At 45.5% G+C, this 18473-nt stretch overlaps 1 protein-coding gene across 5 annotated transcripts in view; it reads left to right on the forward strand.

The window, feature by feature from the left end:
* The window catches only part of GLIS1 (GLIS family zinc finger 1), a 188225-nt gene that overhangs the window by 1704 nt on the left and 168048 nt on the right, over window positions 1–18473 (forward strand). For 3 of the 5 annotated variants that reach the window (XM_040073138.1, XM_040073139.1, XM_058421762.1), the window contains exons 2-3: window positions 4323–4417; window positions 9027–9407. In XM_040073138.1, coding sequence (XP_039929072.1) covers window positions 4323–4417; window positions 9027–9407 — 476 coding nt within the window. Of the gene's footprint in view, window positions 1–4322; window positions 4418–8702; window positions 8765–9026; window positions 9408–10144; window positions 10238–18473 lie in introns of those variants that run through there. The other 2 variants (XM_040073140.1, XM_040073142.1) reach the window with 2 other exon arrangements.

Here is an 18473-nt window from a genome sequence, read left to right on the forward strand (position 1 = left end):
CATGCTTGTGAATCACAGTGTACAAGAATATAAAGGGTATGTTGGGTGTCCTTTGAGTAACTGTTAACATCTTACTCTGGTTTTGGCTTTGGGAATAATTCTATTCCCCTGGCAAACTGTGTTTCAAGTCCTTTTGTATACCCTGTCTTAACATAAAAAGAATCAGTCTGTGAAGCCTCTGTGAGGTAGGGGAAGTGTCTCCTGAGTTCAATTCTGCATTCTGGATACCGAAGAAAAAAATAAAATAAAGCCTTTTTACAGTTGGTTTCTGTGTAGCTGCAACTAAACTGGATCCCTCAAGCCTGATATTTTTTCATCTGTTTAATCGTCTCAAAGCTGAGCTGCATCTTATTGCTGGATTGCCTGGTGCATGCACAGGTGGAACAGCATTCTGGTAACCTTGTGAACAATCTGCCTCTCCCACAGGTGAGCTGCAGTCAGGAGTACCTGAAAAAATATCCACTGCAGCTGTGGAGAGGTACGTGGTTGATGGTTCAGATCTGTGTTTCTGTTACAGTGGAGTAATGAAATAGAGGCTTAAGCTCTTGAGCAATCAGTTATAAATAAAAAAAAAAATCCTATCTTGCTTCATTTTCTGAGATACAGCTTTGAAAATTCAGACTCTGGGAACACAAATGCAGAGGCTCTGGTCCTTGAAGCTCTTGCACACTGCCGTATCCACCGGAGCCGGGCAGGACTTGTTCCCTCAACAGGAGCTCTGCCACTTTGGAGAATTGTCGCTGTGCCAGTCGTGGCTCCAGGCCTGAATGCCCCTTGAAATGAAGTGGTTTCGATTCTGTGGCTGCGTGCTTTGAACAGAGGCTGCATTGTGTGTGCTGTGCTCCGTGTCCCGAGGCCTGCAGCAGCCATCTTCCCACTTCCCACTTCCCACCACGCTCCTCTGGCTCCCGGGGCAGGCAGGGAAGTGCCAGGCTCTCGCTGGTGAATGTTCTGGTACCTGTTCAGTCACAGGCAAGTGGTGCAGTCTGTGGGTTCTGTGCTTGCCAGGCCTCCCCCAGCTCCTCACGTGGCCACCTGCGGCATGGGTGCTCTGTCTGGGGAGGGCCTGATGCACTGGGGCTGGGTGGGGGTATGGAATCCATAGGAGGTGGCCTCAGGAGCACCCACCTGGCTGTGGAGATGCTTTGCCACATACAGTGCTCTCCCCTTTCCCTGTGAGGTGAATGCTGGCAGTGCTTTTCTTGTTCAGGCTGGTGTGTTGTAGCTGCAGGGCTTCACACACCGATGGCAGCCATGCTCCCACCATCCCGTCACCACCTCTCCTCAAAGATGCAATAAAGCAGTGAAAGTCTGTGTGGAATCATCACAGACACTACACTGCAAGTTGAGAATCCTCCCCACTACCCCCTCCCTCTGTGGCCTTTGATATTTTCCATCACCAGTACTGCGTTAATGTATTTGCTGTGTGGATTAAATGCATTTGGGTGCTCTGGACATGCCTGGAATGTGGTTTGCCAAGCTCTTGTGTTGTAAGGGGATGTAGAATGTTGCTTTCTTTTGCTGCAGACTCATGGTAGAGATTTGCATCTGGCAGATTGACTTTGCACAAATGGTGTAGAATAAACAAACAGCGCAGTTCCCTCATGTCAGAGAGAGCAAAACCTGCACCATGCTCAGATTTCAGAAACAATACAAAAAAAAAAAAAAACCCCTAGAGAAGATCTCACCTTTCTGTCCTTGGGACTACAGTAGAGCTAGTCAGTCAGGAGACAGATGAACATGGTGTCTCTGGAGCCTGCCATGCGAACAACAAAACACAAATTCAAGTGGGAATAGTTCCCTGTTGGATATGCAAGGTGACTCATTGAATAAATAGTGATGGCACAGGAATTTCCTCTAGTTTCTTTTTCTATCTCCCTAAAGAGTCAGTTCCTACAGTAATAATTGCAGAGAAAAGTGTGGCCTAAGCCATGTGTATGTACTCATGCAATCATTGAAGGAACCAGTGCTGAGCGTACTGTGAATTCTTCTCCTGACCCTGCCCAAAACACAAAAAATTACAGGATTTGCCTTTCACTTCTTGATTAACTCCACTTTTAAATTTGATTCCTAAAACACAGGGCTGGGGTGGGCTGTTGTATATATGACTGCATCTTGTCTGAAAAGGTATGACAAGAGCCTGGGAGGAATTTTGCAGGAATTAGGAATGGAAATATATAACTGCCTGCGAGTCAAAAATTGTTGAGGGTTATGTGTAAGCACCATTCTCTGCTCTTGCTAAGCAAGTTCCAGTTGTGGGCTTACTAGTGTTTGAGGTTTCAGCTCAAGAGACAGACCATGTGCCTACCTCAAGGGCAAGCTCTGAGGAGCAGGGAGATGGGGCAGTAGCTCTGTGAGCACTGGGTTCCCTGTCTGGTCACTGCCAGAGGTTGCTGCTCAGAGCAGGTCCAGGCTGTGCGGGCCTTGTCAGGGTGGTAAAAGTTTTGGGTTGAGCATGGCTGCATCTCAGAGTTGGATATTGAGGGGCTTTTGTCTTTGCACACACTGACAATCAGTTCTGGGAAAACTTTATCAGCAACCACAGTGTGTTTTAGGAAGAGAAAGTCTGCTCTTGTAATTAGTGCAAGTTGAAAACTGCCAGGGAAAAATTAGTTTGTCTTTTTTGTGCTTTGCATAGAGATCCTGTGCAGCACTTCAGCTCTTCACAGGTGGCCACTTTGCAAGTCTCCCAAATTCTGCATGTTCTGTTTGGGATACCAAGGGTTGAATTTAACCAATGGAACTGGAAATGCGTTTTACCATAGACAATGATGGGAAATGCTAAATAACCTGGAGCAAAGGGTGAGGGAAGCAATCAATCTTTGTCACAAGTTTAGCACTCAAACTGAAGGTTTTGGCTTCTGGGCCCCTGCTGTAAAATGGGATTTAGCCTAACCCCAGCCTCCCTCACCTCCAGTGATGATAAACGAAATGTTTGTGTCCAAATCAGTAGGCTGCTGCAGTGATGGACACCAAAGAAATGCCTTGGAGTAAATGAATAATTCTGTATTCTGCACAGGGCTTGGCTGGTGTTCAGTAAATACATTCACTGTGTGGCCCAGACACTGTGCCAATGAAGAGAAAACAGAAAGAAGAGTGACTAGCTGCTCATTCAGCAATCACTGTCTTCAGTGCATTGAATATATGGAACCCCAGGCAAAATAACTGGGCATCATATTATAACTCCAGTTCTGTAACTCATTTAGAGTAGGCATGAGTCAAGTTTGTACCAGCAATTCTAGTCTTGGCATGTCCCAGTGCCAAGGACTAGATTTTACAAGCTGAATATTCTTAAGTTGTGCTGTTCTGTGGGGGGAGTTGTTTGTTTGTTGGTTTGTTTATGACTGAAGTTTATTTTACTACCTGTGTTGTGTATACATGCTGTGAGAGATGGATCTGTTTCTGGACTGATGCAGAGAAATAGTACAGATTAATGTTTGAGGAAACTAACTGCAGGTGTAAACAACCACATCCTGAATGGAGCCTGGTTGGACCCTTTAGAGGTTCACTGGAATGATCTGCCAGTTAACTGGGGAGGCAGGAGGGATCTGTAGTGTTACCAGTGGCTTTTGGAGATTATGGTTGTTTCTTGCAGTTTCTGCAAGACAAAGGTGGATTCAAGATTACCATGTGATTTTCCCAAAATATGCTGTTGTGAAGACATTTGTTTTTATAAGATAAGTCAGTGTGATCGGAGGAATTTCTTTTTTCTAGCTACAAGAACTATAAACAAATCTGTAAGTTATGAGGCAATAGTTGAGTTCATCACTAGATAATGTGTGGTCAGTTTGACCCTGCTGCCTTAATTTAGGAGGTCATTTTCAAACCACTATAAAGAAGGGCTTTGTGCTGCCTTAAAGGGATATGGGCAATCTCTAAGAAACAGGCATACTCACAGAGACAATTCCTTTGGCTCAGTTTTTGTTTGGTTGTTTCTCTTCTGCTATCTGTGGTGCAGTAAATTAAAACAAAAACAAGTCTGGACTTGGCATGCCTTTGTAAATAATCTGCTGTGTATGAATTGACAGCTCCTTTGCAACCAGGTTATTTATAATAAAGTTAGTTGTTCTCCCACCAGAGAGCTTGTTTTGCCCAGTATTAAGAGAATGCTTATGGTAACACCTCCCATCTCTGTCTGCACTACAGCAGTTACACAAAGTTCTCACAATTTCAATTGTGTCCTTTTAAAATCTCGTTTTGTTGCCTGCTGGAATAGATTATTTCAACATGTGAACTAGAGATTAATACTTCACCTCTGCTTGTTTGCTCTGCACAGCTCACCTTACCTGTCTCCGTTCTGCTTCATTCCTCTCCTCCCACAGAACTGCTTGGGGAACAGGAGGTTTCAGCTGCTCAGAGTCTCTTGAAGATCCGGTTTGTGAGGGCGACCGCTTACAGCCGTCACTTCCTGACAAAGGTAAAGAGCTTTGAAGGCTGCATTTGGTGAACTGGAGTCTCGTTCCTGCAGTGTCCTTTCCCCTCTCCTGTTACAGATGATCTCTCACTCTCTGTATCAGCTCTCGAGGCAGGAAACTGCCTCTGTCTGTGCAGTTGTGAGCACAGGGACTGTTCAGAGCAAAGTTGTTGTTGAGTGTCTGCAAAAGCACCTGTAGGCCCTGAAAACTGTCATGGCAATGGTCTGATCGTGGCTGGTGTCAGTAGGGAAAATGTATCAAGCTTTTTAAAATGTTCTTATTGATACAATACCACATCACTCTGGCCAAAGCTAGTCTTAGACTACAACCTGTTTTCTCTTTCTTCGGTCACCAGGCAGGAGCGAATGGGCAGATGGGCAAGTCTCTAATCACTTAGCACCTGTGCCCTTCCCACTTGACCTAGTGAGGGGATATTCAGGCAAGCAGTTTCATTCCTCTAGATGTTTTTTATACCAAATTGCAACCCCACCTTTCATATGTGACTCAGAATGAAGCAGGGACTGAAGATGGCCTGTCTGCCTCAACTGAAAGGTTTGCTTTGCTGATGGTGACATCATTAACAGAGAGAAGAGCAAAGTGGCATAAGTGTGGGCCATGCCATGACCAGTGACCAATCACCACAGCCCTTGGCAATGAGGAATGCTGAACAAGAAGGCTCATATAGAGAAATCTTCGCCGCATTTTCCTAAGGGCAGACTATTGCTGTCATGGGGGAGAGAGGCCAATGACTGGTTTTCACAAGGACACAAGGAGGGAGACACCCATCTAGCTCATGGCTGTAGTGACAACATTGGGTGAATCATTGTGCTGTACAGCTCCTGCATGCAGCAAGTCGTGGTGACCCAGAGCATGGAATAGTCTCAGCAGCCACGAGTGCACTTGCTTGGCCTTTGTTCCAGAACCAAAACATATGAAGTGTCTTCTGATTCAGCAGGGAGAGAAAAGGGACTACTTAACTCTTGCATTAGTACAGTTATTCAAGGAGCATTTTGTTTCTCCCAGCACTTGTTCCTTCCATGTCTGTGGACTCGCCACAGGGGCCAAATTGTTGCTTTGGAACAGCTTTAGGAGCCAAGTTTCTATCAGACACATCCAGGTCAGGAAGAGAATGTCCATCCACCACCTCTTTCTCTTGCTCAGGGCCAGGACTGGGCATCCCCAGCTGCATAGTCCCACTGAAGACAGGGCAGCTGCCAAATGCTTTACTCAAACCTGAGGAAACTGCTGTGAGCGCAGGTTTGAGTCCATGGAGCCTCATTTCCTGTGGGAGGAATATGGGGACCTGCAGCTTGAGCTATGAGGTCTGTATTTCTGTGACATGATCTGCCTCGGAGAAATTCATCTCGGTGTGAAGGGCCTTGACCCTCTGTGCTGTTGGAGCTTGGAGCTGTGATGTGCTTCAGTCTAAACCTTTCCTGGCTTGCGAGGGTGCGCAGCACATGGAAGAGGCTCTGTGCCCGTCCCTGCCCATGGAACAGCCCAGCCCTGGGCGATTGCTGAGCCAGTGGCGGCACCTGCCGGTATTTTGCAGAAAGTTCTGGATATTGGTGATTAAAAGGAAGAAGAAGCAGCGGTTCAGAGCAGGCCACACACGACCTCAGGTACAGAATGCAGTAATGAGGGTTAACGAGCTTCTCCCTGCTTGCTGTGGGAAAATCCCTAACCACAAAAGAAAATCCCTCCAGGAAGGTACCCAATATATCCAAAACTCCCTGTTTTCAAGGAAACTCCCTCTATATATTTGGGCAGCATGTAATATAGCTGTAATAATTTGCACAAGATGAGCCTACCTTCAGGATCCACCTAAATGCTATTTATTTCCTGCGCTGGAAGCAGCGGGATTTCTCTGGTTACACTGCGTTCTGGAATAATATTTCCTTCAGTAAATTTTACTGCCTCTTCATGTCATCTGAGGTTTAGGCAGTCACCACAGTGTATTTCTGTCTTAAATAATTACTGCTTGTGGTAGTACTGCCAGGTGCCTTTAGCATTTCCAAATAAAAGAAAAAGAACAGCTTGGTCCTGAGGGCCCCATGGATGGACAGGACTGGGGGATGGGGGCATAGGTTAGCAGAGCACTAAGAGTTGGTGTGGTAATGCACACTGAAAATTTTTACTTTGTTTTCATAAATCCCATGGATATTACCATTCCAATTCAGTATTTGTGCCAGTTAGTTGATACTCAGTTTTGTTTCCCATAGAGGTAAGGTGGGGATTCTCTCCCTTTTTGTACCTTCTTGTTCCCACTAAGATATTCAGAGGACATTTACCAGTTTTCAGCCACATTTGACAGACAGCTATTAACGTCTGACAATTTAAGATGTGGTCTTACAGAAGAAAAAGACCCCGTTACTGCCATTATTGAGGAGAAAGGCTGGAAAGTTCCTTGCTTGGTAGACATCAGGTCATCCACACTAGGCAGGAATGAGGAGAGGCATTGCAAATGAGAGTCATTAGTACTGCTTCTCCCAGAACTGCTTGTTCTGTCTCAAGATCTTGTATCTTTTATTGAGAGTTGCTTCTCTCCCACTAAATCCACAACATTCATAGTATTTGCCAAGAAAAAGTCATGCCCTGCTGTCCTGAGCATTCCTGTCATCTGTACACTGCAGCGTGGCAATGTTATTAAGGGTTGAATAAAACTCTTGAGTGAGGCAGTCTGTGCAGCATCTGTGCTACGAGAAAATGAAGATCTCTTGTCTTGCTGCAGGATGCTCCTCAGGAGGGGTGGTAGCAGGACGCCAGTTCAGTAGCTGTCCCTCCTCGTGCTAAATCTCCCAAGCCTCTCCTTTAGGTTTGCTGTGAACAAATGCTCAGGATTTCCAGCCAGATGTCTGTCTGATTTACACCCATGTAAATCAGGGCTGACTCTTGAGTCTGTCCTATCTTCGAGCTGTCCTGGTGTGTTACAGACCTGCTGTGCTGCACCTGTGCTGACAGCAGCATGTAGGGCAGGAGGGTGCAGACATCCCTGAGCCAGAAAAGTGTGGGCTGGTACAGCTCTCTGGTGCAAAGCTGCGCATCGTGGCTCAGCCTGCATTTGCTTGGAACCAGGCCCAAGCTAATAAACCCAACTAGATTGCTTCCAGACCCAAGCTGGCCCGGGAGGAGCCAGTGCAAATGTCACTGTGCTGTGGAGCTTGCTCTGAGCTAGCTTAATTGTCTCTGCAGGCACGGGGCCAGCTCCTGCACCTGTAGGGCAGGCAGGGAACTATGCAAGTCCATAGACTGAAATACTGAATGCAGCTGGAACTGTATTACCAGAGAGATGTCTTGGCCAGGTCGTGCCCACCTCCAACACATCTCCTACTTCCTAGCCCCTGTCCTTGGCAAGGCTTTGCTCTCTCCTGCTGCTCCTCCGTGACATGCTGCCGGGGCTGTGGCTTTCGCACTCAAGTTGTTTATAGGGCACTGCCAGCTGTTCCGTGGTGGGTTGGCTTGTGGCTGTGTAGTGCCGGGACAGCCGCGCGCCTGAGCAGATTGTTTCGGGACAGGCACAAGGATCCTCGACGACCGCGGGGAAAGGTCCAGACCCGCGGCAGCGGAGCCGCAGGGAGGAAAGTCATGGATCTCTCGGGAGATAAGTGGGCAACTACAGGGACTCTCCCCACCAGGCGGGCACAGGGAAGGTGCGGACTTATTAACCCAGGCTGACCCTGACCCACCGGCCCCCGCAAGCACGGGGAACCCGAGATCCCCCTGCCGCGCTCCGCGATGCACAGCCGGACCAGGCCCGCGGGCGTACCCCGCTGCCAAACCCCGAGGGGCGGCCCCGGCGGCACAGCCCTCCCCCTGCCCGCCCCGACTGGCCCCGCCGCCGCGCCAGGGTAATGGCCCGGGCCGCCTACGCTCTGGCAGCCGGCCCTGCGGCGGGGGAGTGGGGCTGAGCCCGTGCGCCCGGCGCGGCGGCGGGAGCCGGCGGGCAGCGCGTCCCCCCGGGCGGCCCCTCCCAGGTAGGAGCGCGGGGGCGCGGCTGTCACCGCGCCCGGCCGGGCTCTCCCCGCTCCCTCCCTCGGGGACCGGTGACTGGGGGGCCGCGGCGAGCCCGGCGGTGGGGAACCCGCTTTTGCCACCGCGTCCGCGGTTGCCGGGGCGGCCGCTGTTCGGATGCCTCAGCTGAAAGGCACCGGCCTCCAAACAACCCGCCCGTGTGCCGGGCCCTCTCCCCGCCCCTCCCGGCCGGGCTCGCCATCCCGGGAGCGGCTACGAGCAGCCCGGCAGCGTTGCCTAGAGAGGGAGCGAAGCCGACGCGCAGCCCCGGCCGCCCCGTCCCTCACGGACGAGCCTCCGCCGGGGTCCGAGCGCCCCGGGTTTCCCCCGTCCGGCCGGTGTGTGGGGGGCAGCGGGCGGGAGGCGCGGCGTCAGGGCAGCGGGGCTGAGGGCAGCGGGGCTGAGGGCAGCGGGGCTGAGGGCAGCGGGGCTGAGGGCAGCGGGCTGAGGGCAGCGGGCTGAGGGCAGTGGGCTGCGCCGCCTCACGCGCGGCGGTTATCGGCCGTTGGCGGCGCGGGGCTGAGGCGGGAGGCGGCGGGGCTGAGGGCTGAGGGTCCAGGCGGCCGCCCGCGCTGACAGCCCGTGTGCCGCTCGGTGCAGGAGAACGGCGGGGGCCCTGGCAGCAGCCGCAAGCGGACATGCACTGTGAGCTCGCCGCGGGTCAGAAAGGCAGCGCCCGCGTCGAGGTGAGCGACAAATGCCAGGGAGCGCCTCAGAAGGATCTGCCGCGGGTGACTCGTCCCGGCGCTGGTAAAGCTCACTTGAATCCTCAGATGTCCTTTAAAGTATCTGTCAGCAACGGCGGTGACCACACGGAGCCTCAGCAGAGCCCCCTTGAAATGTCAGCACCTCTGCTAGATTTCATCCCCAAACGCCCCAGCATATTCGAAAGGATTCCGATTCTGCCCAGGGCGCAGGAGCTGCGATGCGCTAGAGGCTCGAAAGATTATTTCCAGCAGCAGAAACCTCAGAGCCTGAAGGGTGAGTTTGAAAATGCATGACCTAAACACTACCAGCACCAAAAACCTATTCACCAAACAAATAAAAACGTAACAAGCTTTCCCCCTCCCTCCCCTTTTCAGTCTTCAGTGTGTTTTTCTAACTCGTTTATTTAACTTCAAGCTTTAAAACTTTTTTTTTTCCTGAGCACCTTGGAGGGACAGGATAAACCACTGTGCTTTGCCAGTGTGAAGCTGAGTGTCTCTCAATAGTATTTAAAAAATCTTGAGACCAGCATCTTCTTTAGTTGTCTTGAGTGGGTGCTGCTCATGCGGTCATGTCTCAAAGGTGGTTGTTTTGGGCTTGGTGCTGAAGACTGGGCTGGTTTGTCCTGCGCCAGAGAGTGCGTGTGGGGTGTTTGTTTGTGAGCGTGCCTGGCTGACATAAATGCCTCGTTCTTATTCAGCAGTTTCACCACGGTTGCTTGGATTTTATAGCTTGTGTTTCAAGGAGATGTTACAAATGCTGGATTCAGGCGGTGAATCCTCAGACTTGGGAACTCCTGGTACCCAAAAGGTGAAATTCAGCTTGTTAACAGCTGCCTGGTTTTCAGCTGTCCATCGTTAAAGAAGTGGCACTGAAGTAGGGTTAGGAGTTGCCTTCTAAAAATCTGTTAATTACACTTTTCAGCAAGAACTTAACTCAGCTGAAATTTGTCAATCAAAATTCAGTTTTAAAATAATTCCTTTAAGGTATCACTGGATGGGCTCAGAGGGAATTGGAGTATTTCTTTATGCTACAAAGGCGCTTGCAGAGACATATGTACACCTAAGGTTACTGACATGAGACAATGTTTTCTGTAATGTTAAAAGGTAATTCTCTTTTTTCTCTTCCTATCAGTCCATTTTTATTCTCTATTTTAGATATGTGCGTGCAGTTATCTTGTCGGTATAAGGCTGTTCTCACTGGGACCTTTTCCAGTTCTGTCCATTCTTCTGAAAATTAAAAGTAGGCTGCATGCCCTTGGACTAGTGACGTTTTCTTTTGTGAGCTTGTTACCTAGGGTGATGGCACCTTTCATTGCCATGAAGTTATGTTAATGAACACCTCAATCTGTGCTAGGTCTGTCCTGCAGACTCTGGGATGTGTTTGTTCATCACCACTGAATACAGACAGAGCGGAGCAGCAGGTTATAAATTACCTTTTTTATTTTTCTGTTTGTTAATGCTGCAATTCTTTTCTCCTGATTTTAAAAAAAAAAGTTGTTAATGTTTGGCAGGAATGAAATGAAGGTCTGTTACACAGACTCCTAATCTTTTTTTCCTTTGAGCTGTTCAGCCCTCTTTTCATCTGTACCCCCCTCGCTGTTGCAGAGGGCAGGGGTGTAGGGAGGGGAAGAGGGAGAATTTAATTTTACGTTCACTTGGGACTTTTACAGTAGATGTAGGTGGGCATGGGAGAAGGTTCCTAATTCATCTTTCTTGACTGATGAATTTCCCATTTTCACCACTGAGGAAAAAAAAATAGAAAAGGTGTTTTAAATTTTGTTGCTGTTTTTGTTTAGTATGTTTTCTGTCTAGGGGTGTTACCTTGTGGTTGCTTCAGTGTATGGGTGACTTGAGTCATGGGAGTAAGTAGGAGGTGTCCATGGGCAGGATAGGGTTCATTTAACTGAGCAGGAGGATTTGATGGATGATGTTGGATTTTTCCAGAGATGTCAACACTGAGTTTTTTGAGTGGCTTCCTGTTGTTTGTTTGTTGGTTTTTTGTTTGTTTGTTGGTTTGGTTTGGTTTTGCCTTTTTTTTTCTCCCCAAGAAGACATTTTCAGGAGGAGCTAGGGAAAGTAAAATTCAAAGTAAAATTCTGAGTCTGATTTAAAATTTGTGGGATGTGCTGCTCCTTCTGACCTGGACAGTGGCAGCAAGTGCTTTAATGTCCACTGGGGCATTTTGGAGTGCTCACTGTGCTCCAGCTCACAGATCAGAGTGTATCTAAAGCGGGCTGTGCTGCAGACAGGAGCTCTGCTCTTTCAAACCATCTCCCACCAACCCTGGTTCTCTCAGGAAGGTAAAGGGCTGCGATAGCTGCGTGTGGATGTGATATACCAAGATAAAGCTGAGAAATGGAAGTGAGGGAAATACTCAGATTTACCCAGTGAAAGGTTTTGGGAAGGAAACTGATGACAGCTTGATTTCAGACCATCGTGCCGTGCGTCTCCTGTTCTCCAGCCCCAGAGTGCCGTGTACCCAGTAATTCCCTCTGCAGTCTGGCTTAGATTACAGAACGTGCCTCCTGGTTTTGGTTTATCCACAGTTGAAAGCTGCAAGTAGGGAGTGTAAAAGACGCTCTCTAACAAGGGCAAAACTGATTTTTATAGTTGTCTGTGAGGTTTGTTTTTTTTTTTTTTTCCCCTAAACAAGTCTTACTTTTAATTTTTTTTTCCTAAAAAAAAAAAGCATCAAAATGATACACTGCTCTACTAATAAAAAAGGCAGCTTTGAAGTAATCACAATGGGGAAGAAGTGTCCTGCTGTTGTAATGTCTCTGTGGTGTTAGTCTGCTGCTTTACAGTGTTTAAGTTATGATCCTGCAAAGTGCTTCCGTGCCTGAGCAAGTCTTTTGGACTTTCTGGACCGCCATACGAAAACTTGAGGGGTTGTGGTGAGGATTATTTCTGGGAAACAGATCATTTGGGTCTTTAAGCTTTTCAGGATGGAGCTGTTGGTTGTTTGCTGAAAATATAAGTGTTTTGGAATTGTGCTTCATATTTTGTTCTGTTCGGGAGCTGTTTGAAATAAATGCCCAGTTTTCACCCAGCCCCTTCTGATGTGTCTGTCTGTGTGATAGGCACCACGCTTTTCTTGGTCATTGATTTCCCTGTGTGTCACAAGGCAGGGTATTTGCATACAGACACTGCCTTTTAGAGGCATTTGGCATAGAAAAACTGTACCTTAAGGTATGAAATCCATTTTACTGTGTTTTTCTGGGATTCTGTGGGTTTGGGTCTGTGTTTTTGAATTTCATGCTACGGCATTACAGTTTTGAAAGTAACACAGGGCAAAATACTTATTGTCTACTGGGAAGAAGCTTTTGGGAAAGCTTTAGTGGTGACAAAAGAGCAATCTATAAAGATGCCAAATATCTCAGTTTCTAAATGACATTGATTATGGTTGTTACCAGGAAACACTTCTCCTTTTCATTCTTTTCCAGTTTTGTTCAGTGTACCTAATTCATGACTCAGTAGAAATGACGAGATTTATCCTGTTAGCTGTGCCACTGGGAAATCATCCAAATGGCCCGGACCTTTGCAGCAACCACTTCAGATATTAACTTACAGTGGGCAAAACAATAAGCTGGTCGAGTTGCAGCAGTTGGATGTTTCCTTGTTGAGAGTATGTTTTATTCAGACAAGGAGAAAATGGCTTGGATTTTTTTTTTTTTTGTTTGTTGTCAACTGTAGCTGCTTTCAGCAAACATAGAACCAATGTATTGAAATGTATTAATTTCCTTCTGCTGTTGAGAAGGAGGGGTAAATCTTGCCATTCAATCCCCCTGTGACTATTTCCTTGCTTATCAGGCCTGTCCTTGTGAAAGTAACAGCTTATACTGTTGGGATCTTAAGCAAAAGCTTATACTTTGGTTGTATCACTTATTAGATGAATTGGCTGATCTTGGGCCTGATCTTGCCATTTTCTTTCTTATACCTTATCTGTGTTCACCTGGATTGTGCCACTGGAGCAAGTGTGACTGCCTAGAGCTGATGTATACGATATGAGCTGATCAGGAGACAGGGACAGGTTCACCGGTGTGATCTCTAAATTCACAGTTTTATGTAGAGCTGTAGTAATAATTATTTCCTATTTTCACTCTAGTTCCCTTGCTGCATTTGAACTCTGCTACAAAAAGGAATTGAAAGGTTGGTCTGAGCAAATGTGCAGTTACAGAACTTGTTTTGTTTTGTTTTGTTTTGTTTTTTGTTTTGTTTTGTTTTGTCAGGGGAGAAAGGAGAAGAAACTGCAAATTGGAGAATGTGTTCATAAATTCGTTTGGAATAAATTGTGACTGTCCTCTCCTCCCTTAAACTGCCTATAATACTTGCTTGTCTTGAATAGGCAAATAACTTTCAGTTACTTGCTGCTGAAGGAGATTCTTCTAATGATTTGTGTTGCAAAATCAATCGCTGTCTTGGAGATGGGACTTTAATAGATTTAATTTAAAAGAGGTTTAATTGTATCTAATAATTAAATCCATTGTAATTTAGGAATCGTTAGTGGAGAATATTTAGCAAATACAAACCAGGACATCTAATGATCAACCAGTCATATTAAGGCATCCAGTACTTGTAAAGTAAAAGCAAAACCACTCTTTTCTGCTTCATAAACCACCCCCCCCCCCCCCCCCCCCCCCCCCCCCCCCCCCCCCTACAGCTACTGGAAAAGCTGAAGAGAATAAATACTGTGTCTGTTTTAATATTGTGTAGAACTATATGGAATAACAGATAACATCAGATTACTCTCAACAAGGAAATAAGTCTAATCATTGGAAAAAAAATTTTATTGAGTTTTGCTTGAAGGAATGGAAGTTAAAAATAAGAAATCACTTGTTCTGTCTTTAAAATGTTACAGTAATGGAGGTTATTATATACTGGGCTAAGTGGAGCGAGAAGACAAATATCTCCTCTTCTTTTATAGTAAGAAAAAAGTCTACATCTTGCAAGTGGTTAAGTATGTACATTACTGTTCCTATGAGCAGTCTCATCAACTATAAATTTTTGGACACAGAGCATTCTAAATTAACATTTAGATATAACTGAATACATTATTTGTATCTTAATAGTTCAACCCTGTATACACATAAACTGTTAAATATATGCTGAGGATCTTTAGTATATTTGAGATTGTGTTCTGGGAGGTCTTCAAGATTCTTTTTAGTGAAACTGCTAAATTCAAAGTGAATGTTTTCTAGGAGACTAGTGCTTCATTGCAGTAAAATGGTTTGGGTTTTTTGTTGACTAAGGAGGACAAAATTTTACCCTAAATCATTAATATCAGTAGGAGTCTTGCCCCTAACTTTAGCTGGGTCAATATTTCAGTCCTAATATTACAGAAGTTCTTTTTCCTGTGTACAGGGAAAAGGTTGTAGAACAAATAACAAGTTTCTATTGAATCCATCTGTAAGCTAGGAAGTGGAATAACGTATGGACTATGAGAGAAATCTGTAGTACTGTGAATATAATTTCCATGCTCAGTACTGTAATTACCATTATTCTAGAAATTTTGCTGTTCAGTGATTTTAGAACTGTTGAAGATGTTGATGGCAGGGTAATTGGAGAGGGAAAATAGATGTAAACCACTCCATTTTGCACTCCAGATTTCTATCATTGAATGTCAACAAGCTTGAACCAGGCATGCAATCTAGTAATCATTTCACAGTGCCTGAAACGGCTTTTAATAGACTGGGGTTTGTTTGCTTTTTTTTTTTTTTTTTTTTTTTTCCCTCAGCCACCCGACGTAGTTTCCCAGCGCATTCATGTAACTCGGAATACAGGGTTCCAAAGCAAGGGCAGTGCTCACTGACTGTGGTACAGCGTAATCTTGCCCCACAAATGTGCAAACAATAGCAAAAGTATGTGTTTGGGAATATGGCGCAGCTGTTATCTTCTGCCGGGAGCAGGCAGCGTTACAGTGACATAGGAACGACCAGTTAAAACCACTCCGGCCGTTTTATTGCCTGTAAATGGGGCGTGTAAAGAAAAGCAAGGGCCGGTCCCTCCGTTCAGATAACCATCGGTGCAGACCTGCGCGGCACTGCCTTTCTGAAGAATAGAGGCAAAGAATCCCCCGTTTTCCTTCCCCTCCTGTTACTTTCTGGCACCCTGTATGTGAAATCTCGGTTGGAACCTGAACTTTCTGTTCTGAGAATCTGTGCTTCACTGGTTACCTGGAACAAGGACTTCTTTTTTTTTTTTTTTTTTTTTTATTACAGTCATTAGCTTGACTTTATGAAATGATTGTTAATGATTATTTGTAGACGGGGGACTGCTTGTAAAACAGATGAGACACTGCCCGAGCTGCAATAGGAAATTGATCCAAATTCTGTATTTTAGGTTATTTTAAGGTTGAGCTCAGTCAACTCAAAGGCCTTAAGATCTTTTTATTTCAAGCAACTGTTTTGCTTTAACTCTAATAATGATGTTTGACTTCTCCATCATTATGTTTGAATGTATATGTGATTGTCTTACCAAATGGATTGGTAAGGAGCACTGTGAAGGAGCTTACGGCACCGAATTTATTCCAAGGTTTAAATTAATGCAAAACTTCATAGCCTACACTTAATTCTGGCATTTACATGTGTCAGAAGAGGGCTTTATAAGAGCTATAGAGTTGTTAGTTGTTTTACAATGAGGAGAAAGCAAATTCATTCTTACATGTTCGCATATTACCCAGAGGGAAAAATGACACTAAGGCGACATCATCAAATACAGTAAAAAACTAACTTTTTAATACAGATGTCCATTGTTGTTTTAAGTGCTTAGGGGGCTGGTGGTTTGGTTTATTTTGGAACTTGCTGCACTATATGAAGTGTGTCTCCAGGGGCCTGGTATTTTAATACCTTGTAGAAGGTTGTATAACAGTAGATGATGTATTTTGCCTGCCTTCCAGTGCTGTAAATAAATTACATGTGCTGGCTTGGGAGAACGTATGTGAGGTGTAAATCAAAGGCTAATATAAGAGGAAAAATACCAATTAGTGATGTCTTGCAACAGGTTAGAGTTTCTTTACTCATTTATCTATAATCAAGAGATATAAGAGCAGTAATATGTTTAAAAATGTTAACATGAAGGGGTAGAGGGTCTAGGATTATTTAAAATAAGTTCTGTGATTTGCTGCTTTTTCACAATTTGCTGTGGTTAAGTCACTTAAATACTGAAGTCAACAATCCCCTAGGCAAAGAAAGAGAATATAATTTTAAGTGTATTGTTAAAATTGAAATTTGATAGCTTCCACTCTCTAATCCTATCTAAGTCTTGGTTGTATTAAAAGCGAAATAGATACATGTGTCAGTTTTGGAGCATAATCTTTCTTTTGAGTTTAAAGGATGATAAATGTGCTTCAGATGAGCAACACAGTGGTTTATTGGTATGAATGTTTTGTTAAATACTACATGCTTAACGCAATCCCCATTCCTTTATAATAAGTTTAAATATTAATTCTTTGGAATGCTAGATGCCTAAAGCTAGATAGAAATGCTGTGCAGTTTCAGATATCTACGAGTGGGCTTGTGAAACAGGATATTTAACTGGGAGAGATGAGTAGCACATTTCAAAGTTATTAGGGCAGAACAACAATGCAAGAGGATGACTTAAAAAGTTACAAAATTGTTTTCTGTGCATGAGGCTTAAATACCTTAGAGTTATTTGTTTGAACCACAAGAGTAGATTTCCTATCTATGTAGGTTCTAGATTGCATTTTTTATTATTATTTTGTTTAACTTCTTCTTAGCTGCCTGCCCCTCTCTAAAGCAGCTGGCTTTGATTTAACCTGAATCCTTCACTGAGAGGGAGCGATCAGTCACGATGACTGCAAGTTGTGCTCTTTGGTGGAGCATCTCTGTAGTGACTGAAGAGAGAAGACTAAATAGGACAGGAATGGTGCTCAAGGAGAGCAGCAGTTTGTATTCAGAAGGACTCACTTCAGTCTGAGTCAGCACTTACTGTTCCTTACGTAAGTCTTGCCTAGCTCCCAACCCCCATCTGTGCTGGAAGAGACGAGGGAGTTAAAGTGAGAACAGATAAAAGAGGAGATTTCTGTTTTATTACCCAGTATTTTCTGAGAAAATCCCAAAAAGGGTTTAACATAAGGTTTCATAACTCTTGCTTTGCCCTGCTGCTCCTGCTGCAATTGCAGGGAGCTGATTTCAGGAGGAGGCCAGTATTGAATATTTTTGAAAATTCCTTCCATGCTCATTCGAGACATAGAAGAGAAGATCCAAGTGTTAAATTCTCTCCTGGAGGAAAAAGTGTGCAAGCACTTGTAGCCCGATAGCTCAGGTGCCAAGATCAGTTAGGACTGCACATTTACCTTGAATTTTTCTTGTGTTCAAGACCACACATGGGTGTAAAGCTGGTGTGATCAGCCATTGTACGTGAAACAGGCAAAAGTGGTGAAAGATTGTGCCAGCAGCCAGCGTGGCTGAGTATATAAATATTTTGGGTGAACAGAGCAAGGGTGCTTGAACTCTGTTCTAGACTGTCCTATTTTTATCATTTTGGGGCAAAGCTGTGTACTGGTCATGATATTTCTACAGCAAGAGCACAGCAGAGTATGGTGTAGAGAAGGACAATACAGTTTTGGAACCAGAAACAGGGCAGTTGTTTGGCCAGACTCTCAGGGCCAGCTTAATTTTCTGTGCTGAGAGACAGAGTTTGTTAGTTCAGGTGCAGCATTGGGATGATGTGGCTGTGCTCTGTTTGAGGTCTGATCTGGTGGTGGTGCAGGACATGGCGTTGCAGCTTGTGGCTGCATCAGCCCGGGGTGATGCTTGCTCGAGTGTGGCTGCAGCCCCTCTGCACAGCATATGCATGGACTGGGTTTCTCTTCTGGCTACACGAAGGTCGTGGTGTTTGCCCTTGTTGCTGAGTCTCCACGAGTGTGAGTGGTGAAAACTGCAAAATCCATCTTTGTTACCTTTGGGAGAGTAAGGTTTTTAACAGAACATTTTAGTTGGTCTTGTTGCTGCTTGGCATCTGGATTGTGCTGCCAGTTGCAGAACTGTTGCAGAGGAACAAAATCTCCCGTTTTGTGCTTGATGTGCTGAGGTGAGGGAAAGGAGGCTACATTAAGGGAGCTGTGTGGGACATAGCCAAGAGTGAAGTATCTGTTGGGAGGAAAATTTCTGTCTCACACCCCCCAGTTTTCTGGGTTGCTCTTGCCTCCCAGCAGATGGCAGAGTCTCTTAGGGTGCGTTGTTCTTGAGGCAGAAATCAACCGGTGGACTGTGTGTCCCTGGGCTTTTGAGATGCAGGTGGCTACTACAAGGTTCCCAATATCCTCACCACTCCGGCAGAACAGATTTTGCATGCAGCTGCGACTGTCTCTAGGACTTGA

Source organism: Hirundo rustica, chromosome 9 (genome assembly GCF_015227805.2).
Source record: "Hirundo rustica isolate bHirRus1 chromosome 9, bHirRus1.pri.v3, whole genome shotgun sequence".
Classification (NCBI taxonomy): domain Eukaryota; kingdom Metazoa; phylum Chordata; class Aves; order Passeriformes; family Hirundinidae; genus Hirundo; species Hirundo rustica.